This window comes from Bos taurus, chromosome 18 (genome assembly GCF_002263795.3).
Source record: "Bos taurus isolate L1 Dominette 01449 registration number 42190680 breed Hereford chromosome 18, ARS-UCD2.0, whole genome shotgun sequence".
Lineage (NCBI taxonomy): Eukaryota > Metazoa > Chordata > Mammalia > Artiodactyla > Bovidae > Bos > Bos taurus.
The window spans coordinates 4,424,368-4,450,915 of NC_037345.1; the positions used below are offsets into that span (position 1 = coordinate 4,424,368).

At 48.0% G+C, this 26,548-nt stretch overlaps 1 protein-coding gene across 5 annotated transcripts in view; it reads left to right on the forward strand.

The window, feature by feature from the left end:
- SYCE1L (synaptonemal complex central element protein 1 like) overlaps window positions 1-26,299 on the forward strand; it is a 30,010-nt gene extending 3,711 nt beyond the window's left edge. The window contains exons 2-12 of one of the 5 annotated variants that reach the window (XR_009491262.1): window positions 2,336-2,398; window positions 4,047-4,106; window positions 4,296-4,370; window positions 4,929-4,976; window positions 5,226-5,280; window positions 6,443-6,526; window positions 6,785-6,848; window positions 7,682-7,751; window positions 7,837-7,924; window positions 19,554-19,707; window positions 25,225-26,299. Coding sequence is in view for 4 of the 5 variants with exons in the window: in XM_059877363.1 (XP_059733346.1) it covers window positions 2,336-2,398; window positions 4,047-4,106; window positions 4,296-4,370; window positions 4,929-4,976; window positions 5,226-5,280; window positions 6,443-6,526; window positions 6,785-6,848; window positions 7,682-7,751; window positions 7,837-7,924; window positions 8,025-8,109; window positions 8,315-8,395 (773 nt within the window). In the remaining variant the exon portion in view is untranslated. Of the gene's footprint in view, window positions 1-2,335; window positions 2,399-4,046; window positions 4,107-4,295; window positions 4,371-4,928; window positions 4,977-5,225; window positions 5,281-6,442; window positions 6,527-6,784; window positions 6,849-7,681; window positions 7,752-7,836; window positions 7,925-8,024; window positions 8,110-8,314; window positions 8,460-19,553; window positions 19,708-25,224 lie in introns of those variants that run through there. The other 4 variants (XM_059877363.1, XM_059877365.1, XM_059877366.1 and 1 more) reach the window with 4 other exon arrangements.
- Window positions 26,300-26,548: the final 249 nt, after the last annotated feature.

Consider the following 26,548-nt stretch of genomic DNA (forward strand, 5'->3'; position numbering starts at 1 on the left):
GCAAAATTTAATAAGCTCGAGTTAAGAGTCCCTGATTTACAGCATGAGTTTTAATGGCTGCAAAGAATTTTAGCCTATGAAGGTGCCGTAATCAACTAAGGTATCTTTAAGTTGCTTCCATATTTTAAGATTATGGACAATGAAACAGTCTTGCCGACCATCCTTAATTATTTCCTAAAATAGATGCCTTGAGGTGGAATTTCTGATCCAGAGGAGTTAAGTAAGTTTTTGGTATTTACTACCAGAAAGTTTGAAATGAAATACTGTTTTTGCCTATATGATTGGCAAAAGTGACAAAGGTTGAAAAAATATTTGAATGATAAGAGTGTGAGGAAGGAGTCTTCCATGGGCCTCTAGGGGGAGGGCAACTTCCAAATACCAAATTTAGTAACATACATGCCCCTTGATCCAGCCAGTAGTCTTCTAGGAATTCATTCAGTAACATTCCCATGCATGCATAAAGAAGAATGTACCAGGATCTTATATTAGATTGAATTGTGTCCCCTTAAAATTCTTGTCCACTCGAACCTCAATATGTGACCTTATTTGGAAACAGAGTTTTCGAGACTGTTTCATGCAGAATAAGGTGTACCCTAATCTAATAACTGGTGTCATATAAGAAGAGGGAAATTTGGACATACAAAGATAGAATTTAAGGTGAAAGACCCAAAAGAAAGGACCCACATAGAGGTATTGTTATGGCTTCTCAAGAAAACTAATGCAGATAGTCACTGTGGCATTATTTGTAACAGCAAAAGCAGCAACCTAAATGTCCATCAATAGAGGACAACTTTAAAAGATCATTAGTATATATATTAGCAAATGGAAGAATGCAGGGACTTCACTGGCAGTCTACTGGCTAAGTCTGCACGTTCCCAATGCAGGGGGCCCAGGTTCAGTCGATCCCTAGTCAGGGAACTAGACCCCAGTGCCACAGCTAAGAGTTGACAAGCTGCAACTAAAGATCCTGCGTGCCACAACTTAAAAAGCAGATGGCGCATGCCGTAACGAGAGACCGCAAATGCTGCAAGGAAGATTGAAGACCCTGCGTGCCACAAGACCCAATGCAGTCAGACAAATAAATATTTTTTAAATAAGGAAAAATATAAACTGTGAAATGCCATTTAGGACATGACACCATCTTTATCAGAAAATGCTTGTATGTGATTTGAATGATCACTGAGTACACACAGACAGCCTGTCACACAGGTGGCCTTGCAGAGGGTAAGTGAGGAACTTAGGTCTTGAGGGAGGGACTTTGCATTGTATACCAAGGTGGGTAAGCATTTCTTTGTTTACTCTTTGGCTGTCATATGTGTTTTGTGAGCTTCTTTTCATCTTCTCTGCCTAATTTTTCTTAGAGAGCAAGCAATGGGTCACTAGGAGTTGCCCTTTTCTCACTGATTTTACAAGAGTTTAAGATGTTGGTATTTTTTTCTGTTTTTGTTGTTGCTATAAGTAACACAGGCTCACTTTAAAAAGTACCTAGAAATATATGTGGCAAAATTAACATTTGAATCAAGACCTAAATAAAGTCTGTCCATTAGAGTTGATTGCTCTACGTCTCATCTCTTAATCTAGAGTTTCCTCTTCCCCTCTTTTCCTTCTTTGCAGTTTATTTGTTGAAGAAACCAGGTTGTCCTATGTGTGGAATTTCCCAGCATCTGGATGATGCTGACTTCATCCCCATTGTGTCCTGTTTTCCTTTTCCTCATATTTCCTCTGAATTGGTATTTAGAAATGGAAACCTGATAGTATCCCATCCCTTTTTCTTTTTTTCTTGGTTGGGGTTGGGGGACGAGGAGCAGAGCCCTTCACAGGTGGTGTTTGTTCTTCCATCAGGAGGCTCACAATATCCAGGTGTCTTTTGTGGATGTTAGCAGCCATTGCTAAACCATGCCCTAAACCCGTCACTTCTTTCAGAATTTGCAAATAGTGGCCTACAATTATTGGAAAGAAATTCCTATGAAATCATTCTGGCCTGTCGCATTGCCTGCAACTTCATACTGATTGAGAACAGCAGCAATAAAAGTGCCTCATCTTCTCTCACCCCTGAATTTTGCTAAGGGTGGTGTCCTGCGACCTCCTGGGAAGAACTGACCAGTACAGGTTCTGATTCACCCACCATACTCCCTCGGCCTCAGGGACAAAAGACGGGGTCCTGTAGGGACCCTGCTCCGGCTGGGGGGCTGCCCCTCGGCCGATCCTTGGCTCAGCCCGGGGTGTTCTCAGAACCTGCTGAGACTTTCTTCCTCCCTTCCCAGACAAGTGTGGACCTTTCCTCAGTCCCCTCTCACTCTCACTGCATGCTGTAATTCTGGTTTTCATTCCACAGGTCAGACCGAGTCATCAGAGAAGACCGAAGACTTGCTGGAAATGGTGAAAAAGTTGCAGAAAGGTCATGTGTCTCCTTGTGTCTGAGGCTTAGCTCGAAGAGGTTTTAAGACAGGAAGATGTGGTTCAATTCCCGACCCCTCAACTCACAACCTTGGGGAATTATCCCATTGCACTTTCTTCCTCTTATACCGTTTAGTTCTTTCAACCAAAAGCACAGCTTCGAAATTCAAGACATATAAGCTCCTCCCCAACACACAAATGCATGTGTATACACACACACACACACACACACACACCAGCCATCCATTTTCTTGACCCATAGGCCAGCAGCAACTATTTTTAAATTTTCTGGTATTTTTCTGGAGATTTAAAAAAATTCCATTTTGGGTGTATATTCTTTGTCCGTTTTTATATACAAATGGCAGATGGCAACACAAGAAGCTTTGCACCTGGCTTTGCTTGTTGATGGGAAACTGGGATCCAGCCTGCATCCAGTATCTACGTCCGGGCTGGGGCAAAGTACTGGCTGGGTTTGAGGTTGGATCTCCCTCTCCCCTAGTCCATCAGCAGCTTAAAATACTACAGTCCACTGGTCTGTTCCAAATAAAACCTTCCCTTCCCTGACTCTGTGGCTACAGCATTGGAGCTGCTGCCTAGGCTAAAATTAGGTAGAGGAATTGGGGGATTGAAAATGAAGAGTGACCCTGACCATCCCCGGAAAAACAAAGACCTCAGGGAGTCACGTCCTAATTAGCACCTCGGAGAGCACTCAGTCTCCAAGAAGTCACAGGAGCTGGGGTTGGTGGCCTCCGGGAAATCCAGAAACTGAACTTCAGGATGTCTTGGGGTGGTAGTGACACCCAGCAAAGGTTGGGCAGAATTTCCCCTCAATTTTGCGCTTTCAACCTTGAAGCCAGAGAGGACGAGAAGGGCTTCTGCATTCGGAGCACTGAAATTTGGACTGTGCGAAGTTAGCGATGACTCCCTAAAGAGGCAGTGATCTCCCTGTCATTGGAGAATTTGATAGCTGTCAAAATGCAAGTGGCATCTTCCTCATATTTCAACACCAGAGTCCAGATATGCAGAAGCCACAACCCACCCTGCCAGGCTTTCCATGCAGTGGGGGTTTTCAGGAGGTGTCCACTGTCTCCCACGTCATTCAGAATGACATGCACAAGCCTCTGCCATGGCCCAGAAGGCCCTGAGCCATCTGCCACCCCCAAGTCTCCACCTTGCCTCCTGTTGCTGTCTGCTAGCTCACTAGACTCACGCCAGCCCTCCCAGGCCCCTTAGCCGTATGTTTTAGGCATATGTCTCAGTCACTGCAGGGGCTTTGCATTCATGGTCCTTCTGGCTGGCATGTTCCCCTCTCCACGCTCCCTAAGCCCCACACCCCAGAATCACAGGCTTCCTTCCTCCACATCATTTGGGGCCTCTCCATATCTCAAGAGGCATCTTCTTTGATTCTTCAGCCCCCTGTTCCACTTTATTTCCTTTCGCAGCATCCCTGCCACCAGCATTGACATCACGAATCTTTGCTCAGTGTCCATCTTTCCCACCCAGAACGTCCTGCAAGGGTTTCTCTTGCACGCTCCATAAATGCTGATCGACAGCAGCAGAGACACAGTGCCAACACCCACCCCACTCCTTCTGCCCAGGACAGCCAGGCACCTGCCGTCTCTGGCTCAGTCTTCTATTTCCTTCTGCAGAGGGAAGCCTGGAGCCACAGATTGAAGATCTGATTAACCGGATTCATGAGCTTCAGCAAGGTAAACTCCGGGATCTAAGATCCACTGGCCAAGAGGGGCGTGGGCTGGGGAAGGCCCCGCTGCATCACCTGTAAGATCCAGGCCCCTCTGGACTGTCTGAAGGTGGGTGTGTAGCGTCCCGGGCTGCAGGAGAACACAGCAAGGCTGGAGGCCGCCTCACACTGTGTCTTCGTCCTTTCTCTGGCCCAGCGAAGGAGAAATCCAGCGAGGAACTGGGAGAAGCCCAAGCTCTTTGGGAGGCCCTGCGTAGGGACCTGGACTCCTGTAAGTGCGAACAGCAGAAGGGTGCAGAGAGCTCGTGGCCAGTGCTGACCTCAGGGTCTTTGCACAGGCTGTTCCCTCCACCTTTGATGCTTTCGTCCTACATAACCCACATCACCTCACACTGTTTTGAGTCACCTTTCAGCTGAAATTTCACCCCAACAGGTCTACCTTGGTGGCCCCCTCTAAACACCGAATACTACCTCATCTCGCACACCACTCCCTTGCCCAGTTTGATTTATTTCTTCACAGCCTTTATTCCTGCTTGTCATGGTGTACTTTTGCATTTCTCATCCTCTCCACATTCTACTGTGCACGTGCTACACAAGGGAGCCCTGCAGTCCTTCACCCCTTCTTACAGGGCGTGTGGGCTCCCAGGGGGAAAAAGCTGGATCAAGATGGTCCCTAGCGGGAGATGGGTGCAGGGCCAGCAAGAAGACACCGCCCTCCCCTGAGGTTGTTGTACCTTCTGTGTGACCTGGGGCCTTCCCTTTGCATGAAGTTGCAGTCTGGGCATAGGGTGAGGCCCCTGGAGACTCAAAGTGCCCCTGTGTTTTCCAGTGAATGGAGAGAAAGTGCACCTAGAGGAGGTTTTGAGCAGAAAGCAAGGTATTTACCAGCCCCTTCGTCCTCATTATTCTACCTGGTCCCCCTACAAAAGCCTGAAGTTCCCAGGCAGCCAGAGGAATCCCCCTGAGATCAGAGGCAAGGTGCTTCCCTCCCTGCTCAGACCCGCCCCTCAGCTGCCGTCTAACTTGGAGTAAACACTGAAGTCCCATCAGTGCCCTGGCCAGTGTGCTGTGAGGCCCCTTCTGCCCCATCTGACTCCTCAGAGCCCCCTGGTCCCTCTCCCCCCAGAGGCACTGCGGACCCTCCAGCTGTACTGCCAGAGGAAGGCGGAGGAGGTACAGAGGTAAGAGGTCCCCCCTGGTTCTTCCCCGCCTCGTTTCCAGGCCGGAAGGAGGAGGGGGCAAGAGCTAGGGGAAAGAAATCTTGGACACACACTCATTTTCCCTTTGTATAAAATCGAGTGGCTAGATGAGAGCCTCTCCTGCTCACCTTTGATAAGAGGTAGTGTTCAGATGAACTCATTTAATCATTCATTGCTAGTTTCTTTATCAAGTGGATACTAAATTCCATCCACTGGTATTATTTTAGGTCTTCCCCTATCCAGCTCTTCTGCCATCCAAAACATTTGTTTATCTGTCTGCTCATGTATGCCCCCAGCCACCCATTTACACACCCATCCATCTACCGACCCATCCATCCACTCTCCCATACATCCAACCAACTATCCAACTCTCCAGCCAGCCAGACAGCCATTAATCTCTCCAGCCTTCCATCTAATCGTCTTTCATCCATCCAGCCATTCTTTCTTTTCTCCACGTTTCCAGTCATCCATGTAGCCATTCATTTCTTTACTCAGCCATCCATCCAGCCAGCTATCTGTCAGTCTTCCCTGTATTTCTCCATCCATCCATTATCCTTCCACTCATCATTTCTCTAACCAGACATCATCTCTCCAGCCTATCACCTATTTTCCATCTATCTCTCCATCCTTTGAACCTTTGCTTAACACATTCTTGTGACCAGAGGTCTCACACTCTGGGGCATCAAGATTTTAATAATGTGGGAAAACCTGACGACAGATAGTGAAAGTGTATATATGCTTAATCACACCACATCTACCACTGTCCGAGAAGCAGATAGTGTTCAGTTATCAACCAGTCCTCACAATGACAGTCCCACCATTTTACATGTGAGGAAATAGATCCACAGAGGTTGAATAACTTGTATAAGATTATAATGGAATAGCAGATCCAGGCTTCAACTCTGGACTTTAGAATGTATGAAACTAAACCAATGTACCCTTCACAGGGATTTCTTGGAAAGGCATGGTTTGATGGGAGACAGAATGGACAGGGTGAGAGTGTCAAGAAAGACTTACAAGGTCACATTTGATTTAAAAAAAGGAGAATGATAAAGATTCTGAACAGACTCCCAGCCCCACTCCGGCTAGAAGGCTTGGTGGCTCGTTCAGACACTATAACTGAGGGTTTTCTTTCCTTTCCCAGGAACTACATGTTGGCGGAGCACACAGAGCAAATTTCTATCCAAAAGTCTCAGATCACAGAGACTCAAGGACAGAGGAAGCTGGGGTAACCTTGGGGTGACCCTGGGTCTAGGGCTTGGAGTGGGCTGGTGTGGGGGATGGGAGTCGGGCTTGCCTGAGGGAGAGCTCGTTGGAAGGCAAGCTTGTTGCAAGGCGAGCTGTTGGATGCAAGGCTTGGAGGACAAAACCCATGAAGGGGCTCCTAGCAGAGGGAGCCCTAGGTACAGATCTGAAGCCCCAGACTGGGTCTGGCTCGGTGTCAGTCCTACCCTGTGCTTGCTTATTCCTGGATGTCGGCCCCTAGGTTGCCCATGGAAGAACAGCTGGAGGATTTGATAGGCCCGCACAAGGACCTCTGGGAATTCCAAGTGAGCCATTATCATCGCCTCTGTTGAAGGCCCTCCTCCCCTGGCTCCAGCATGTCTGCTGATGGGCCCAGGGTCCTCCTCCTGCTCAGGCCCAACGCCAAGGGGTAGTCCTTGACTCCTTTCTTCCTGACACCCACTCAGCTCAGTCCACCCAGCCGCCTCTCACCAACCCCCACTGCCGCACTCAGCCTCTGGTGCCCAGACTGTTGCCCTGGTCTTTGCTAACCTCGCTCCCCTCCTGCTCGCCTAGAGTACTCATCCTGCAGTAGCAAGTGGGAACTCTGACCTAGACATGGCCAGACCATCTCTTCATTCAGCCAGTGTCTCTGGATGTGTCCAGCGGCACTCCAGAGGGGCCAAGTCTTTGCTGTCCCCAAGCTGGTTAGCGGCACGGGGTGGGCATGCCCAGAGTCTAAACAGGAAAATAAGTCGATAAATCCTGTAACGCCAGTGGGGAAGTCCTCTGTGAGCAGGTGTCATCTGAACACAGACACGGATTAATAAGCAAGGAAGCCATGCAGTTGTCAGAGTGCCAGTGTCCCTGAGAGGGAACCTGCCTGGTATACTTGAGGAAGAGCAAACCGTGGGGCTGGAGGATGAAAGAGTGGGAAGAGGTGAGGTTTAAGAGGTACACGGGGACCTGGCGAGTGACTGAGGGGGAAAGCGTCTCTCCCCGAGCCCCCCAGGCCCCAGCAGAAGCTGCACACCGAATGAATGGGTAGCTGAATGAAGGCATGAACCCACTAATTCAGATAAGGACTTTCCGAGAGGCGCGGAGGAGGAGGGGACCAGGAGGAGAGCTGCAGGGACAGGGCTCCTCTCTCCCTTCGCAGATGCTGAAGCGGCGACTGGCCTGGGAGATCCGTGCCCTGCAGAGCAGCCAGGAGCAGCTGCTCACCGAAGGTGGGACCTGGGCCCGGGGCGGGGGCGGGGCCGGGGCGGCCGGCGGGAGCCTAGGCGCCGCCCACGACGCCCCGCCCGCCCCCAGAGAGGCAGGCGCTGGCCCGGCTGGAGGACGTGGAGCGGCAGCTGCTTGCGCCGCCCGAGGCCCGCGCCGCTCGGGCGGCGATCTGCAGGTGAGAGGGCCGGGGAGGTGGGGAAGGGCCGAGGCCTGCCCCCAGCGCTGGCTCCCTGGAGGGCGGGCCCGCGGGGGTCCTCAGCGCCCCTTCCCTGCAGGCTGAAGGCGGAGCCGGAGAAACTCCGGGGGGAGGCCCCCGCCCAGACCCAGAGCACTCCAGAGGACCGGGACGGCTCTGGAGAGGTAGAGGGCCGGCAGGCGCACCGAGACAGAGCGGGCAGCGAGGGCCCGGGGTCCCTGCGGGAGGCGCGCGTGCGGGCGCAGGGCGTCCTCGGGGGGTGGAGAACGGGCCTGCCCCAGCAGGCCAGACGCCCGCCCCCCAACCCCAGCAGGCCGGCCCCCCCGCTCCCCTTCCCAGCAGGCCTGACTCCCGCCCCCCGCACCCCAGCAGGCCGGCCCCCAGCTCCCCAGTGAGGGCGACCTGGCGCCACCGATGGAACTGGTCTTGACGGCACCCCCAGGCCAGTAGGACCCACCCGGCCCCACCTTCCTTCAAGCTCGCCCGGAAATAAAGGCCACGTTTGCGGACCGTGCTTCTCGTCTGCGGGCTGAGTCTGTGCTCTGGGGTCTTTGAGGGTCGGGGTCGGGGTCGGGGTAGTGCCCCACTCCTCTCTTCGCCCGAAGGGGTGGGGCGGCCAGGCAGCCTGGGCGGGGCCTCGGCCGGGCTCCGCCCACCAGCCCCTTGGTGGGCTCGGGACGTCTCAGTGTCCGTTTGAGTGTCTAGGCGACTCCATTTCCTTGGCCTCATCTCGGATTCCTGAATTTTATCAGTAAGGGCTAAGATGTGTGCTCAGTTATGTCCGACTCTGCAACCCAGGAGCTGTAGCCCGCCAGGCTCCTGTCCATGAAATTCTCCCAATAATACTGAAGTGGGTTGCCGTTGCCTTCTCCAGGGGATCTCAACTAGGGATCCAGGGAGTCTTTTGCGTCTCTCGCTTTGGCAGTCGCATTCTTTACCACCACGCCACGTGGGGAAGCCTCAAGGGCTAAAGGAGACGTGGCAAGAACCCACTGCAGGTCCTGTCAGTCTGCTGGGGTTCAGAGCAAAATCTCAGCCTGCAGAGCCCCTGCATTCCCCGCCAGCTGCCTCCCAGGCCTCACCTCTCATATCCTCATGTGCGCTTCTAGCCGCAAAGATGATTTTCCACCCTTCTCCCAGCACTTTGTCATCTCAGGGCCTCTGCCCTGCTGTGTCCTCATCTGGGTTGCCGTTTCCCCAGGCTTCCCAGACCGCAGAGCCCGTTAAGGATATCAGCTGCTCAGGAGAGTGGCCTCGGGGACCCAGTTGCTACTTACCAAGCACGTGTGGGTTTAATAAGCATTTGCTGAACATCGGCTTGTGCCCCAGGCACTGCTGTAGGCCCTGGAGTTTAAAAGGCAGGTGGGGGAAGATCTCAGTGAGGAAGTGGGCCAGATGAGGGAGGGTACCTTGGACAGCAGGGTCGGGTGGGCACAGGCTGAGTGTGTAGGGGGAGTGGAGGAGGGTAGCTGAGTTTGCTCTGTTTGGGGAGTATCTGGAGGAGGCCAGCGTGGTGACACAGAGGGAGGTGAAGAGGGATGGGAGATAATGTCAGAGAATCCCTGGGGGGCCAGTGCAGATGGCTCTCGTCTCTCCAGTCTGTTCTGAGCACAATACCTGGTGCACAGCAAGTGTCAGTGAATGTTGGCGATCACTTATGATGATGACGAGTCATTATATCCCAGTCCACCTACGTCACACGAATGGGGACAGCCCGGATAGTCCACTGACATCCCTTTCCTCCTAAGATTTGAATCCTGGCTCCCCTGGTCACTGAGTGACCTCAGGCAAAGTGTTTAATGTCTACAAAACTCAGTCACCATAGTTGCAAAATGGTGACACCAAGTGCACAGAACTTATTATAAACTTGGTCAACTCCTCCTTCCAAAATCTCCCGAACCCTTAGCTAAGTGAAATTGCCCCTCATGTGAATGCAGTGCAATACACAAGGAGAAGGTTGGCACGTGGGACTTCCTCTCTCAGACTGAACTCTGAAAGTGGAGACTCACTCGACCCAACTGGAGGAAACTCACATCTCAAAAGGCACAGAGAAAAATGCAAGTACCACCACAAATGGCTTTTGTTTAGTAAGTTCAGAGGTTTTACAAATATCTGCAAGGTTTTTGAGATGAATAGGTAATGTTTGCTGCTGCTAAGTCGCTTCAGTCGTGTCCGACTCTGTGACCATAGGCGGCAGCCCACCAGGCTCCTCTGTCCCTGAGATTCTCCAGGCAAGAATACTGGAGTGTGTTGCCATTTCCTTCTCCAATGCATGCATGCATGCTCAGTCGCTTCAGTCGTGTCCGACTCTGCGACCCCATGGACAGCAGCCTACCAGGCTCCTCTGTCCACGGGATTCTCTAGGCAAGGATACTGGAGTGGGTTGCCATTTCCCTCTCCCAGGGAATGTTTGGGACTTGGTAAAAAAGAATAGGTGGGCTTTGAATTATTTCTGGAGGCACATGTCTGATGTTGTGAAGATTTGTAAGAAAAGTACAGTTGTTAATTCCTCAAAGGATTGGGCCCACCTGAATGATATGGAAGTTGCCCTACTCACCCAACTACGTTATCCTCAGTTTGCTTCTGTATATCAGGGAGAAGATTTTCAACTAAGATGGAAGTCAGAAGATTCCCTTGTCCTAGGTTTAGACCTATGTGTCTAGGGAATGTTTTAGTAATCCTTCCACGAAGGCTTCAGAAGGTTTTTCCCTGCTCTGGGTACATGGTTTCATTTTAGCTTAAAGGAGAAAGCCTTGGGGAAAAAAACTCATGTCAGGCTCTGAATATCAGCTTCCAAGTTGGTCAGCTTCTGACCATTCTTTAAAAAGAATTCTCTCAAATACCTTGTCAGGTTTCAGCCGAGACAAAGCAAATATTCTTGGCAGTATTGCACAGTTGCTTGGGTGTGTAGGGCTGGAAATTTTTCCACCTTCTTCCCTTCTAGGTTCTTTGGCTGGCCTAATAATTAAATTGATGTGAGAGAGTAATAGGAGAAACAAATTTATGGAGCCCCATAAAGATATGAAGGCTTAAAAGACAGCCAGGTAACAACATCCTATGTAACACCAGAGCTAAGGAGAGGGGTAGGGGTCTGATGATACAAAGGGGAAGAAGGTAATTCACAGGAAAGCAGAGGAGATGTTGCAGAAACAAAGATTGCCTGGTTAGCACATACGTTTTTTAGGTAAAACTGAAACCACACATCTCAGATGGAACTCAGTTCAGTTCAGTTCAGTTCAGTCGCTCAGTCCTGTCCGACTCTTTGCGACCCCATGAATCACAGCATGCCAGGCCTCCCTGCAGACCCAGCCAAAACTCAGATTAGGTCTTGAACCCACAGGCTAGGACTCAAACCCACTGTCTTTCAATTGAAATCCCACACCAGTCTTAAGACAAGCTTGAGTTCTTCATGTCTCATCGCAGAAAGAATTCAGTGAGAGGCAAAGTGATAGATAAGAAATGAATTTATTTAGAGAGATACACATTCCACAGACAGAATGTAGTCTATCTCAAAGGTCGAGAGTGGCCCGGAAATACGGGTGGTTAGTTTCTGTGGCCTGGGTAATTTCATAGGCTAATAAGTGGGAGGATTATTCCAACAATTTGGGGGAAGGGATGGGGATTTCCAGGAATTGGGCCTCCACTCTGGCTTTTTATGATCGGCCTCTGAATGGTCATGGGACCTGTGGCTGTATCATTCAGCATATGCTAATATGTACAATGAACACATGCTGCTGCTGCTGCTAAGTCGCTTCAGTCATGTCCGACTCTGTTCGATCCCATAGACGGCAGCCCACCAGGCTCTGCAGTCCCTAGGATTCTCCAGGCAAGAACACTGGAGTGGGCTGCCATTTCCTTCTCCAATGCATGAAAGTGAAAAGTGAAAGTGAAGTTGCTGAGTCGTGTCTGACTCTTAGCGACCCCATGGACTGCAGCCCACCAGGCTCCTCTGCCCATGGGATTTTCCAGGCAAGAGTACTGGAGTGGGTTGCCTTTGCCTTCTCCAAATGAACACATAATGAGGTGCAAAGTCCACTGAAAGTCACATTTCCCACCGTCTTGTACCTCACTGGTTCTGAGCAGTTTATGTTGTATCCTCACCAGCTTTGTCATTCTTTTGAAAGTTGTGCCCAGCCCCTTCCCTCCTGTTTCAAAATGCTATCTTTGATATTACTTTTCTTTCTGGTACAGGTCTTCTTTCCAATGTAAATTAGGCAGTGGAAGGGAAGGTAAAGAGCTTTTCCTGAATCTACTGAGTTCTTTGTTGCCTTTAGCTAAAAAAAATAATCCTGATATGTAACTGGCATATTTTGGGGTGGCAAAATCCACTCCCCTTCAGCTCCAAAAGATATTCCTAAGGAGAGTGCAAAAGATACTACCCTCCCAAGACCCAAACCGTTCCCAAAACACAGCTGAGAGATAGATGTAGACATTTGCCTTGAAAGCTGGCAACAATCAGTAGAACTTTAGTTGCCACTGGCGTTTCTTTCTGCATTTCTACCCTGCATTTCTTTCTGGTCACATCTTGGGGCCCCCAACTTGACTGTTCCAAAGCTAAGGTCTCAGGACACAAAATCAGACAAACAAGAAAAGCAAAAGCTATTCTTGGAGAGAAAGGTTCAACAACCAATGAGTACTAACAAAATGAAGGATAAAAATCATGATCATTTCAATAGACACAGAAAAAGCATTTGATAAATTTCAACATCCATTTATGATAAAAATTCTCAACAGAGTGGGTATAGATTGAATGTACCTCAATATAGTAAAGTCCATATATGACAAGACAAGAGCTAAAATTATACTCAGTGGTAAAAAGCTGAAAGCTTTTCCTTTAAGATCAGGAACAAGACAAGGATGCCCACTCTAGGCAATTTTATTCAACACAGTATTGAAAATCTTGGCTAGAGCAATTAGTCAACAATAAAAAATAAAAAGCAATGAAATTGGAAAGAAAGAGGTAAAACTATTATTGTGGACAACATGATTTTGTATATGGAAAACCCTAAAGACTCTACCAGAAAACCGTTAGAACTAATACACATATTTAGTAAAGGTGCAGGGTTAAGCAAAATCAATATACAAAACCTGTTATGTTCTTAAATACTATCAACAAACTATTAGAGAAATCAAGAAAATAATCTTGTTTATAATTGCATCAGAAAGAAGAAAATGCATAGGAATAGATTTAACCAAGGCAGGTGGCAAAAGATCCATACACTGAGAACTGTGAGACATTGATGAAAGAAATTGAAGAAGACACAATGGATTGGAAAAAATAATATTGTAAAAATGTCCATGTTACCCAAAATTATCTACAGATTCAATGCAATCCTCATTGAAATCTCAGTGGCATTTTCACAGAAATATTTAGAACACATAATACTAAAATCTGTATGGAACCGCAAAATATCCTAAATATTGAGATATTGAGCCAAAGCAGTATTGAGAAAGAGGAATGATGCTGAATGCATTATACTTTCTGATTTCAAACTGTACTACAAAGCTATAGTAATCATGGCACTGGCATAAAAACAGACACATAAATCAGTGAAATGAACAAAGAGCTCAGAGATAGACCCAAGCATATATAGTCAATTTATGCCAAGAATATACAGTGGGGAAGGGACAGTCTCTTTAATAAATTGTGTTAGGAAAACTGGACCACTATTTCATACCATACACAAAAGCTAACTCAAAATGGATTAAGGATTTGAATGCAATACCAGAAACTGTGAAACTCCTAGAAGACAACATAGGCAGTAAGGTGTTTGACATTGCTCTTTGTGATGTTTTTTTGGATCTGACTCCAAAGGCAGTGACAACCACAACAACAACAAACATAAATGAATGCAACTTCATTAAGCCAAAGAACTTCTGCACTGTGAAGGAAACCACCAACAAAGTAAAAAGGCAACCTACTGAATGGCAGAAGACATTGTAGATCACATATCCAGTAAGGGGTTAATATCCAAAATAAAGAGCTCATAGAACTCAATAACAATCCAACTAAAAAACGGACAGAACATCTGAACAGACATTTTTTTCAAAGCCATTCACATGGCCAACAGGCACATGAAATGATGCTCAACATTCCGAATCACTAGGAACATATAAATGAAAACCACAATGAGCTATGATCTCACAACTGTCAGAATGGCTGTCATAAAAGGAAAAGAAGTATTGGTGAGAATGTGCATCTGTGCAGCCACTGTGGAAACAGTGGAGCGTCCTAAAAAAAAGTTAAAAATAGAACTACCTTATGATCCAGCAACTCCACCTCCAGGTATTTATCTGAAGAAAATGAAACCCTGACTAGAAAGAATCTATGCACCTGTATGTTCACTGCAGTGTTATTCACAATATCCAAGATGTGGAAACAACCCAAGTGTCCAGATCATTGGGCAAGAGATCCTGTAGGTTGGGGACCCCTACCCTAGAGAACGAGTGAGCCAAGGACTCAGTGTAAAGGGTAGAAGAAAAATTCCTCTTCCTTCTCTCCAGAACCTGCAGAAGGGAACTTGGGAAAATTAGCAGAAGCCACCAAAGGGTGGAAATTGTTACCAGGGTCAGCTTTCCCAGGTCTCTATCTGTGGTGCCTAGTCAAGTGAGGGAGGTAAAATTTTACATTGCCCTTTTCTTTGCAAACTCAGAGTCATTAATTTGGTTCTGGGATTCAACTGTGAGTGGATAGAAATAAAGTGCACAATAAATGTAATCCGATTGCATCATCCCCAAACCATCCCCCTCCTCCCTCATCAGTGGAAAAACTGTCTTCCATGAAACCAGTGCCTGATGCCAAAAAGGTTGGGGACCGCTGCTTCAGGGCATCTTGTAAAGGGATAAGCTTCAGATCAGATCAGATCAGTCGCTCAGTCGTGTCCGACTCTTTTCGACCCCATGAATTGCAGCACGCCAGGCCTCCCTAAGTTAAAAAGTTCCCCATGGATTATGTTTGATAGGTTTAACCTGCTATTTCAGCTGTAAAACACAATTGTATTCACCTGAGACCTCAGCCCCACCCTAAGTCAGATCCACTCTGATGCCAGACACTCTCCTTCCTGCATCAGAGCCGGCAGCCTCTAGCAGGTTTCCTGACCCAGAGCAGAAAAAGAAATGCTCAGATGGCCTGGAAGCTCAGGAAGCAAAAGCTGGGGATCCAGGACCAAGTGGACTCACCCAGCACCTCCAGGGACAGCGAGAGAACAGCAGATACCGGCCCGGGTTGCTCTGGGCGCCTGGTGGCTTTCGGGAGAGGGGACATTTGGGGCATTGTAAAACCTTTAGAGTTTGAGCAAAAATTGATTTCAATCAGGCAGTATCCAGTCAAGTAGGTGGAAAGAAACTCTGAGAAGCTGTACAAAATGAAAGACTTTTATAGACAGAAAGGAGCAGGAACTGGGGAGTTTTATTAGTCAAAAAAAGCTAGTTGGTTATTGCACAATTATTTCCTTTAGGGCAGCAGTCCCCAGCTTTTTTGGCTCTGGGGACTGGTTTTGTGGAAGGCGGTTTTTCCATGGATGGTGGGGAGGGGCGTTGGTGGTTCAGGCGGTAAGGCCAGCGATGGGGAGCCGCTCACCTCCCACTGGGTGGCCCAGCTCCTAACAGACCATGGACTGGTACTGGCCCCAGGCCTGGGGGCTGGGGACCCCTGGTTTAGAGGCTAGCAGGGGCCAGTCAGGCAGATACCCTGACTGGTGCTGCTCAGGGGGTTTCTGGTGGACTTACTGAAGATGCTGTCTCTGGGAAAGCTGAAACGGTCTCAGTTTGGTGACGCGGGACTTAGGATAAGCGACTCTCTTCTGGGCCTGATGTCTTGTTTTTAACAAAGGCTCAGGGCACTGTTTATATCTTTGTTGAAAACATGGGGTGGAGGTGACACCCCGGGCTTTGAAATGGCAGATCCAAGTTTGGTTTCCATGTCCTCTTTGTGCGTGTGGGTTCCCAGTGCTTCAGCCGACTTTGCAAGAAATACAGCTGGTTGGTTTTGCTTTATGTCCGCACCTGAAGTCAGTTCTTGTTAACCGTCAATACCGAAAATACTGCTTTCAGTTAAAAAGAAGCTCAAATCAACTGTTGTAACTCTTTCTGTTGAAAGAAGCTGCAAAGATTCTTCTGCTCCTGTGCACATAAGGCTGGGTTCCACTGGGAGTGAGAATCTGTTTCATTTGCCTTCTCATTTTCCTTAGAAAATTTAGGAGTAGCTTCTGAATAGATAGGGTGGGCAGCAGATGTATGTCATAAAAATGAATTTTAATTCTCATGTTCTGGCCAGGGCAGCAGTGCCTGGGAGCCAACTCTAGGTGTGAGCTAACTCCCTGTTGCAGAACCCTAGATGGCTGGCTTTGTTTTTTATACACTTGCTTAATGTGTTAGTGAAATAAATAGAAGGAAAGAAAAAAAGAGGAAAGGGGAGAGGGAGAAGAAGGAATAGGGAGAGGGAAGGAAGGATGGAAGACCTTGATTTCTCGTTTCCTAAGGAGGGATTATTCAGTAAATAGTGAACTTGCTAGACAGACCATGAGGGGGTTGTGTATTTCTCACCGTCTCAGACCCCATCCTGTGTCTAGGTGTAATGAGGTCTTCAGGGGGATGTGGAAGAAGTTACGAAACCAAAGCAGGGTCAGAGAGAGACCTCCATCCTGGATTCTGAGCTAGGAAAGGAGCTGTGTGTTATCAGACAGTCAGATACGCGAATTTGAGGAAGAGCAGAGGTCAGTAAGGATAACTTCAGAACTAATACCACTTGTAACTTTTTACAGAGTACTTCTTAACAGTATAGATTTTATATATATCCATGATCTCATTAAACTCTCAAAATAATAGTGTAAATAAAAGGGGTACATGTGGCAACCACAATGAGGTTCCCCCCTTGCAGTAGGGAGAATTCTAGCGCGAGTCAATTATCCAAGGCTGCCTGGAATCCAGCCTTCTGATTGGGGGGCGGGGCCTGTAACCATAGAGACGCACGTGGGGCGGGGCCTTCTTGGGTGGGGAGGTTCGGACGGTGGCCCAGATAGTCCCAGGGAGGTTGAGTATCCTTGTGCTTCTCAGCTGAGCGCCACTGGGTGCTTCCTGGTGAAAGAGGTTCAGATCCTGAGAGGGGTTCTGTACTGTTAGGGTTCACGAGGGGCTCATAGCTATAGTTAAAATATGGCCCATTGTGGCGACCCGACAAACAAGAGATGAAGTCACAGCGGCCACCTGGCCCTGGTGGGCATCCTGTTTCTTCTTTGAGGCGATATCCTGTTTTTCTCTGCTGGTGCCAGTTTCTCAAGACTATGTGACCACCCGACCGTGAGACCCCTTCGACTATGTGACCACAAGACCTCAGCTGCGGGCTAAAGATAAACTGAGGCCCCCTCCCTCCAGGGCTCAATTCCCCATTAATAGGGTATAAGAAGGGTTGGCTGTAAAAGGAGAGCGCTGGTTTCTCTCTAAAGCCAGTCAGTTTCTCTCTCTCTCTCTGTAATAAATCTTTCTCTGCCTGACTGCCTGGCTTGCTCTCTTTTTCTCCGCGCTCGCCTTCCGTTTCTGGGGCTGAAACCCGGGAGGGAAGACCCACCGCGGCTAGGGGGGCTCCTCTCCTGAGCCCACCTTGGGGAATTCCCTCCCTTGGACCTCACGAGAAAGTGGGCGGAGCCCCCGGGATGGGACTCTCCACTTGCCTTGCTGGATTGACGTCCACACACCGGCTCTCATTTCATGGGCTGCAGGGGTGAGTGAATTCCTGCTCTCTCGGATCCTCTTTCTCGTCTGGTTTTTGAAGCCCTAGCGCTAGGCGGAGGGCACCCTCGGCCCTTGGGCCCTGGTCTCACTTTGGAATAGGGGGCGCCCATTTCACAGTGGACCCTGTCGCTGACGAGAAGGCCGTGAGAACGGGACGCCTTTTTTCTCGGGCCTTTCTGGTTTTTTCACTCACCCTTGTTTGCCTTCCCTCCCTATTCAACTAGAACTGGAAATTCTCAGTCTAACCTGCAAAATCTACCCCTTTAGGCTGCCTTCTCCAAAACCAAAATACCTTGGCTTTTCAAGAAGTAAGCCCAAAGGGACTCACTCATTACTCCAACACGTTCTGGCCACAATATCGACTGGATGTGAGGTCCCAGTGGCCAGAAAACGGAGCCCCCGATTGCCGCCACAATGGCGAGTGGTCAGAGGTCCCTTCTGCCCAGGCTTTCTTTGCTCTCGGCTCTCTGGCCCTCTCTCTGTACTCAGTGTTCTACTTCTCAGATTCGTTCAGCCCATTCTGGACCACATCCCCCTACTACTATATCTTCTGATCCCTGTTTGGATTTTTCCTCGTCTTTTGACCCTTCTGACCACAGTGCACCTCCAATCGCCTCTCATCCTATCATAGCAGAGCCGGTCCCACAACCTCCACCTTACATTCCACCCCCACCTTCCTCCCCGCACCCCCTACTACCGAGTCTCAAGTCCCCATCTGACCTCCCTAAACCCCCTCCTCATACCAGGCTGAGAATAGCCTTAAAGAAACAGGACCCCAATCCCTCCCCACTCCCCTCCTTCCCTTAGGAGAGATGGCTGGTACAGAAGGCATTGTTCGGGTACATGTCCCATTCTCCCTCTCTGATTTATCTCAAATCGAAAAATGTCTTGGCCCTTTTTCCTCTGACCCTGACACTTATTTAAAAGAATTTAAATACCTCACCGAGTCTTATGACTTGACCTGGCATGATATTTACATTATACTCTCCTCTGCCCTCCTCCCAGAAGGAGGAGGAGGAGTCTGGCAAGCCGCTCAGGCTCAAGTCGATGAAATATATCAAACTGATGATACTAAGCCTGTAGGCTCAGCTGCCGTTCCCAGGGACGACCCTAATTGGGAATACCAGGCAGGGAGTCCAGGGAGAACAGCCCGTAATCACGTTTATATTCATCTAAAAGACTCAACAAAGTTTCCCAATCAACCTTAATAACCTTATTGCAGGCCTCCAAAAAGCAGGACTTAACTTTCACTTTTCACTTTCATGCATAGAGAAGGAAATGGCAACCCACTCCAGTGTTCTTGCCTGGAGAATCCCAGGGATGGGGGAGCCTGGTGGGCTGCCATCTACGGGGTCACACAGAGTCAGACACGACTGAAGCGACTTAGCAGCAGCAGCAGCAAAAAGCAGGACATAAAGGTATTAACTTTGATAAACTCAGAGAAATAACTCAAAGACCAGATGAAAATCCAGCACAATTTCTAGCTAGATTAACAGAAGCCCTACAAAAATATACAAAACTAGATCCAACTTCAGCAGAGGGTTCTATTGTCCTTAATACCCATTTTATTTCCCAGTCCCCAGACATTCAAAAAAAAGCTAAAAAAGGCAGAGGAAGGCCCTCAAACCTCTCAATGAGATCTTTTAAATTTGGTTTTTAAAGTTTTCAGTAACTGGGAAGAACAGGCAAAACTAGAAAAGGATCGAAGAGAGAACCACTGCCCTGCATGGCTCCAAACCTCAATCCTCTGGGAGAGAAAAGAAATCATCTAAGCCCTGTTATAAGTGCAGTAAAGAACGGCACTGGGCCCCTTCAGGTCCATGTCCTTACTGTGGCATAAAGGGACACTGGAAGGTAGACTGCTCTAATCCCCCTCTAGAGATCCGGACATCTCCTCCTGGTCCTGAGCAGAAGTCCTCAGACCCAGCTCTGCCGAGACCCCTGAGACTTGCCACCAAAGGCTGAAGGTGCCCAGGGCCCCAGGCCCCAACTCTCCTCATCTCTACAGAGCCCAGGGTAACTCACAGTGGCAGGTAAGCTGATCTCTTTTTTTTATCTACACGGCCACCTATTCTGCCATGCCTGCTTATTCTGGAAAAACTAGTCTCAGATCTCTGTTGTGGGGGTTGATGGTTTGGTGTCTATACCACAGATTACTGAGCCTCTGCACACTTCGGAATACCCCGTTCTCTCATTCTTTCCTCACACTCCCAGAATGCCCCACTCCAATCCTTGGAAGGGATCTACTCTCCAAATTCAAGGCTTTCCTCTCTATTCCAAATCTTTTTCCTGACCTGGCCTGGCTACTGCTTCTCGAACCTACTATGTCCTAGCCCCCCTCATTATCCTCCTCCTCTGTAAGCTGTATAGTCTGGGAAACTGATCACCCCTCCATATTCTGTTTATATTCATCTAAAAGACTCAACAAAGTTTCCCAATCAACTTTAATACCCTGTTTCCCAGATACATCAACAGGGGTTTAAACTCATCATCTCTAAGCTGCTGTGCTTAGGATCTCTTGTGCCCTACTCACTTTCCTTATAACACGCCTATCCTACCTGTTGAAAAGCCAAATGGCTCCTACGGCCTGGGTCGAGACCTGAGACATTAATGCTGCCGTCGTCCCCGCTGACCCAGTAGTCCCCACTCACTGGTAGTCCCAAATCCCTGTACTCTTCTTGCCCTTATTTCTCCTCCTACTGCCTATTTCACTGTCCTGGACCTCAAGGATGCATTTTTTGCCCTCCTTTGACACCCAGACTCTCAAGATCTTTTTGCTTTTACCTGAACAGATCCAGACCCTCATCTCTCCCAACAATTAACACGTTCTGTCCTTCCCCAAGGGTTTCGTGATGGTCCTCATTTCTTTGGCCAAGCCCTGGCCTCAGACTTAACCTCCCTCAATCTTGCCCCAAGCTCTATCCTCCAATATGTAGATGATCTCCTCCGTTGTAGCCCCTCACTCTTACACTCTCAGCGACATACAACTCCTCAACTTCCTAGTTGATCAGGGCTATTGCGTATCTTCTATTAAGGTTCAACTTTCCCTTTTTGAGGTCACCTCCAACACCTACGTGTTGGAGTTCTCCTGACACCAACAAAGAGACATATAACTACTGATAGAAAGTCCCTTATATCTGCCCTACCACTTCCTGTATCAAAAAGAGAGATCTGTCCATCTGGGGCTTGCCTGGGTATCTACACCTCTGGATCCCCAATTTTGCCCTCCTAGCACAACCCTATACCAGGCTACCCGGGGGATCTTTTGGACTTCTTGAGCCTAAGTCAAACATCCGATCAGCCTTTAATGCTCTAAAGCAAGCTATCTTCTCGGCCCCAGCTTTAACACTGCCTGATCTCTCTCGCCCTTTTATACTCTATACTACTGAGAGACATAAAGTTGCCCTAGGAGTCTTAGGACAGGTGCAGGACCTTTCCCTTGGCCCCATTGCTTATCTGTCAAAACAACTGGATACCACCACACACAAGGATGGCCAGCCTGCCTGCGTGCTCTGCCTGCAGCTGCGCTTCTTGCTCAAGAAAGCAAAAAACTTACTTTTGGGATACCCACGGTCATTTACTCTCTTACTCTTAGTAAGTGGGTCATTTTCCCACTTACTCTCACACAAGACCATGGCTCTTCTATCCCCTTCTTGTATCCAACTACTCCACATCACCCTCCTAGAATCACCCGAGTTCTCTTCTGAACGCTGCCCTACTCTTAACCCTGCCACCCTTATCCCTAATTCTTCTGAGCCTCCAACTCACACTTGTAATGAGATGTTAGAAAGACTTGATACCTCATTTCTCCCATATCTCCTCAGTCCCTTTAAATAACCCTGATCTTACTTGGTATATTGATGGTAGCTCCTATACAATCCCAAAAGGAAAAAGAGTAGCTGGATATGCAATTGTTTCTGACACTGAGGTTATTGAATCTCAACCTCTCCCTGCAGGAACCTCCTCCCAAAAGGCAGAACTTATTCACTAACCAGGGCACTTACACTTGCAGCTAACAAATGAATAAATATATACACTGACTCTAAATATACCTTTCACACCATACACTCACATGCAGCCATCCAGAAAGAACAAGGGCTCCTTTCTACAAAAGGACCCCCCATAACTAAAAGCCCAACTTATACTTCAACTCCTAAAGGTAGCCAATATGCCAACCAAAGCTGGCATCATACATTGTTGAGGTCACCAAGTGGCATCAGACCTCATCTCACGGCGTAACAATGCTGCTGACAGGGAGGCAAAGCAAGCCTCACTCCGAACACCTGCTCATCAGCTCATAGTAATCCCTAATATAAATCCTCTCTATCACCCCGAGGAAAAGACATAGTTATTACAGAGGGAGCCCAACTTTAAGGAGACTGGTTGCAAAAGCAAGGCCGCTGCCATAGAAATTCTTACAGACATTCACTGAGCTTTATGTATAGGCACTAAACCTCTCTACCACCTTTTAAGACCTCTTATCACTTATCCTAACCTCCTTTCACTCCTACAGCAAACCATTCACTACTGTGCGTTCCTCTGTCTCACCCCAGGGAGCTCCAAGCCCATTCCCGCGTTCCGCACACATTAGGCACAAGGTCACATACAGGGAAAAGACTAGCAAATCGACTTCACTCACATGCCTCCTACACATAAAACTCATACTAAAGTTATCACTAAAGTGGATACCTTCTTGGGGTGGGTTGAAGCTTTTCCTACAAGGTCAGAAACTGCCTCAGAGGTAACACAAGTTCTTATTCGAGAAATCATCCCTCGCTTTGGTCTCCTGCTTTCTCTCCAGTCTGACAATGGACCGGCTTTTGTCTCACAAATCACTCAACAAGTAGCCCAATCTCTTGGCATAACCTGGAGGCTACATAGTCCTCATAGACCTCAATCCTCAGGGCAAGTAGAAAAGGCAAATTCAATTCTCACAACGCAACTGACTGAACTTTTTCTTGAACTACAGAAGCCATGGGCTGAATGCCTTCCTGTGGCTTTGGCTCGCATTAGGGCCACTCCACGGGCTCTGTCTTTCTAGTCCTTTTGAGCTCATGTGTGGACGCCCTTTTCTCTTAGGTCAATTTCCTACTACAAGTCCCTTAATGGGAGGTTGTCTCCCCTCCCTTATCCTTATTAGACACCTCATGAGACAACATGCAAATTGCTGTCTCCCAAAGCCTCCTCAAACAAATCCTACTGACTTGACACTCATTCCTGGGGATCGAATTTTACTTCAGACCTTACACCATAAAGATTTACAGCCTCGGTGGACCGGCCCTTTTGAGGTCATTTTAACCATACCGGCAGCCCCTAAACTGGCAGGTCATCCTTGGTTTCATATCTCCAGGTTAAAGTGGGCCCAGGAGACTCTCCATCTCCACCAAAAATTACTCCCCATTCGGACATCCCTTGCTACTCCAGCACGATCCCGGGCCCCGACAGGCTCTGACTGGATCAAATCCCTGAAGAAGTGGAACAGCCAAAAATAACCAATATTGATAAGTAAAAGGGACGATTAGATGTATTGGTTACTGGTTGGAAAGGGACTCCCTTTACTCACCTTGTTTGGAATAGGACTTTATTCTGTATCCGCCTTGAGTGGACTCCTGTTAAGAAATTCCTCTTTTGTTTCATTTATTTCTTTATGGTTTCCATCCTTTGGGGTCTTCTTTTACTGTAAATTTAAATGAACTCATTGCCCACTTTTCTACATGTAATATCACAAAACCTCACTTTTTCACAAAATCTCATAATCACTGATCTTTTCACATCTCTTGATTTTATTACTGACCTATGGTTACAGGGAGACTTAATAGACTTTACACCTGTCCAAATTTACTTTCACACCTGGGTCCTTATCCTCCTCATTTACTCCCCTTAAATACGAGCCACCACATTGTGGTACTGATCTCATTTTCCTTTCTTCTATACATCCATCACACCCTACCTAATTCTCACTCTACCCAGATTTAACTTACCTTTTTAAAACTTAACCTACCGTTTACTCAATACCTCAAATCCAACCCTGTCTAGTGATTGTTGGATCTGTTTGTCCATCTCCTCGCCACATGGATTGGCCCTACCTGTCTCCACAGATCAGTGGAACCACATAAACACTTCCCTCTATCACACCTACAGGGGAGAACCCCTCTTTTTGTCCTATATGTGCTATTTATATTCACTAGATCAGATCAACAATCCTGATAAAATGTTGTCCTCCCTTCTTGCTGACCTCACTTCCATCCATATCAACCAGCTATGGGAGGACCTCCTACCTCTGATGTCTGCTTACAACAAAAGGTTCCCTTCTGTTTTTCTAGACACGACTCTCTAAATAACTCACAGCCACATCTAGGCTCTATGCCGTGGCACCTCTGTAATCACACCTCACATCTTTCCTTTGGGTTGCGCTATTTAATGTGTCTTGGGAGCTAGAGGACCTTCTATTGCTTTCTCAGGAAGGTTTCCTTCAGCCTCTGAAGACACCAGCCCGGTTTGGGGGTCAGCTAACAAATACCAAGAGAGACTCTTGTTTGCTATTGATTCCCGTTGCTGCCTCCTTACTCCTGGAATATTTTTCTTATGTGGAACCACCACATACACCACAATTAGTCTTCCCACTAACTGGACTGGGACATGCACCCTGGTATATCTAGCCCCAGATACCTCTGTTGCTCCTAACAACCATACTCTCCCTATCCCACTAATCTACAACCCACCCAAATGAGCAATTCAATTCATTCCCTTATTGATAAGCTCAGCAGGGATTGGAATAGGGACTGCAGGACTCATGACCTTTTTAAACTACTCTCTGTGGTGTTGGAGAAGACTCTTGAGAGTCCCTTGGACTGCAAGGAGATCCAACCAGTCCATCCTAAAGGAGATCAGTCCTGAATATTCACTGGAAGGACTGATGTCAAAGCTGAAACTCTAATACTTTGGCCACCTGATGTGAAGAGCTGACTCATTTGAAAAGACCCTGATGCTGGGAAAGATTGAGGGCAGGAGGAGAAGGGGACGATAGAGGATGAGATGGTTGAATGGCATCACCGACTCAATGAACATGAGTTTGAGTAAACTGTGGGAGTTGGTGATGGACGGGGAGGCCTGGTGTGCTGCGGTTCATGGGGTCTCAAAGAGTCGGACACAACTGAGTGACTGAACTGAACTGAGTCTCTCTAAGGTTCTTACTGAAAGCCTGGAAGTAGCTGCCAGCCTTATCACTCTCCAGGGCCAACTAGATTCCCTGGCAGCTGTGGTCCTTCAAAACAGAAGAGGGTTAGACCTTCTCACAATAGAAAAAGGAGGCCTCTGTCTTTTTCTAGACGAAGACTGCTATTTCTACACCAATAAATTGGGTGTTGTAAAGGAGGCAGCAAAGAATCTGACAAATAGGGCCTCAAGAAAGTGTCAACATTTCAGTAATTCATGGGAAAACTGGTTAAGCAATTGGGATTGGATGCCATGGGTCCTACCTTTACTGGGCTCCCTTCTCATATTAACCCTCATTCTAACTTTCGGCCCCTGTCTAATGCATGTTTTCAAAGCTTCTCCACGATTGCCTACGAGCCTTCACCAACCAGACTGTTCATGAGTGCCGGAGCCAGCCAGCAAAATCGATCAGGTCCTGAGAATGTGCACGACGCGGCTGAGAAAGAATACTACAGCAGAAGAATACTACAGCAAAGATGGGGTTGAGAGGATCAGACATGTCTCCACAAAGGGAAGCAGTCTGACCACGACTTTATTCAGCATCTTATATTTATACAGGAGAGCGTGAGAAAGACAAGACAGTTAACATTTTTTCTTGGTTGACCTATACATCTTACAAAAAGTCACAAGAAATCTTGAGAGCATGGGAATGGCACCCTGTTATTATTTCTTACACCAAATAACATTTCCCTGTGCATGAGAAGTTTGCCCAGAACTCCAGGTGTCTGCAGTAAATAATCGCCTAATCTCTGGGGTGGCGGGACAGAGAGCTATGTTTGCAAGCAAACCCTCAAGGACTGAGGCAGCTCCCAGAGCTGTGTCCTTTAGATAAAGGACCCCGTTCTCACAGGCAGCTCCCTGCACATGAGCTACTTCTAACTTGCTCCAATTATCAAAAGCTTTGACTCCACTCAGACTTCCTTTAACCCATGTTCCAGCCTTTTCTTATCTTACCCCATGATGTCACCCCAGACTAGTGTGAAGCAGATACAGATGACTGACCTTTGGCCCTTAGCCTATATCAAAAAGGCTGGAATGTTAGGGTTCACGAGGGGCTCATAGCTATAGTTAAAATATGGCCCATTGTGGCGACCCGACAAACAAGGGATGAAGTCACAGCGGCCACCTGGCCCTGGTGGGCATCCTGTTTCTTCTTTAAGGCGATATCCTGTTTTTCTCTGCTGGTGCCAGTTTCTCAAGACTATGTGACCACCCGACCGTGAGACCCCTTCGACTATGTGACCACAAGACCCCAGCTGCGGGCTAAAGATAAACTGAGGCCCCCCCCTCCAGGGCTCAATTCCCCATTAATAGGGTATAAGAAGGGTTGGCTGTAAAAGGAGAGCGCTGGTTTCTCTCTAAAGCCAGTCAGTTTCTCTCTCTTCCTGTAATAAATCTTTCTCTGCCTGACTGCCTGGCTTGCTCTCTTTTTCTCCACATTCGCCTTACAAGCACAGTGGGTCGTCTTCATCCCTGGCTTAGAAGCTCAAGGGGCCACGATGACAAGGAAGGAGGCTGTTTCCATCCCCTGGGGGTGACAGCCAGTGAGGAGGCCTCTCAGTTTCATTTGCATTGTTAAATGCTCTCCATCAGGTTCAGAAACATTTCTTGCAGAAGTCATACTGGTAAATACTTAAGGCTTTGCAGTCACACGTAGTC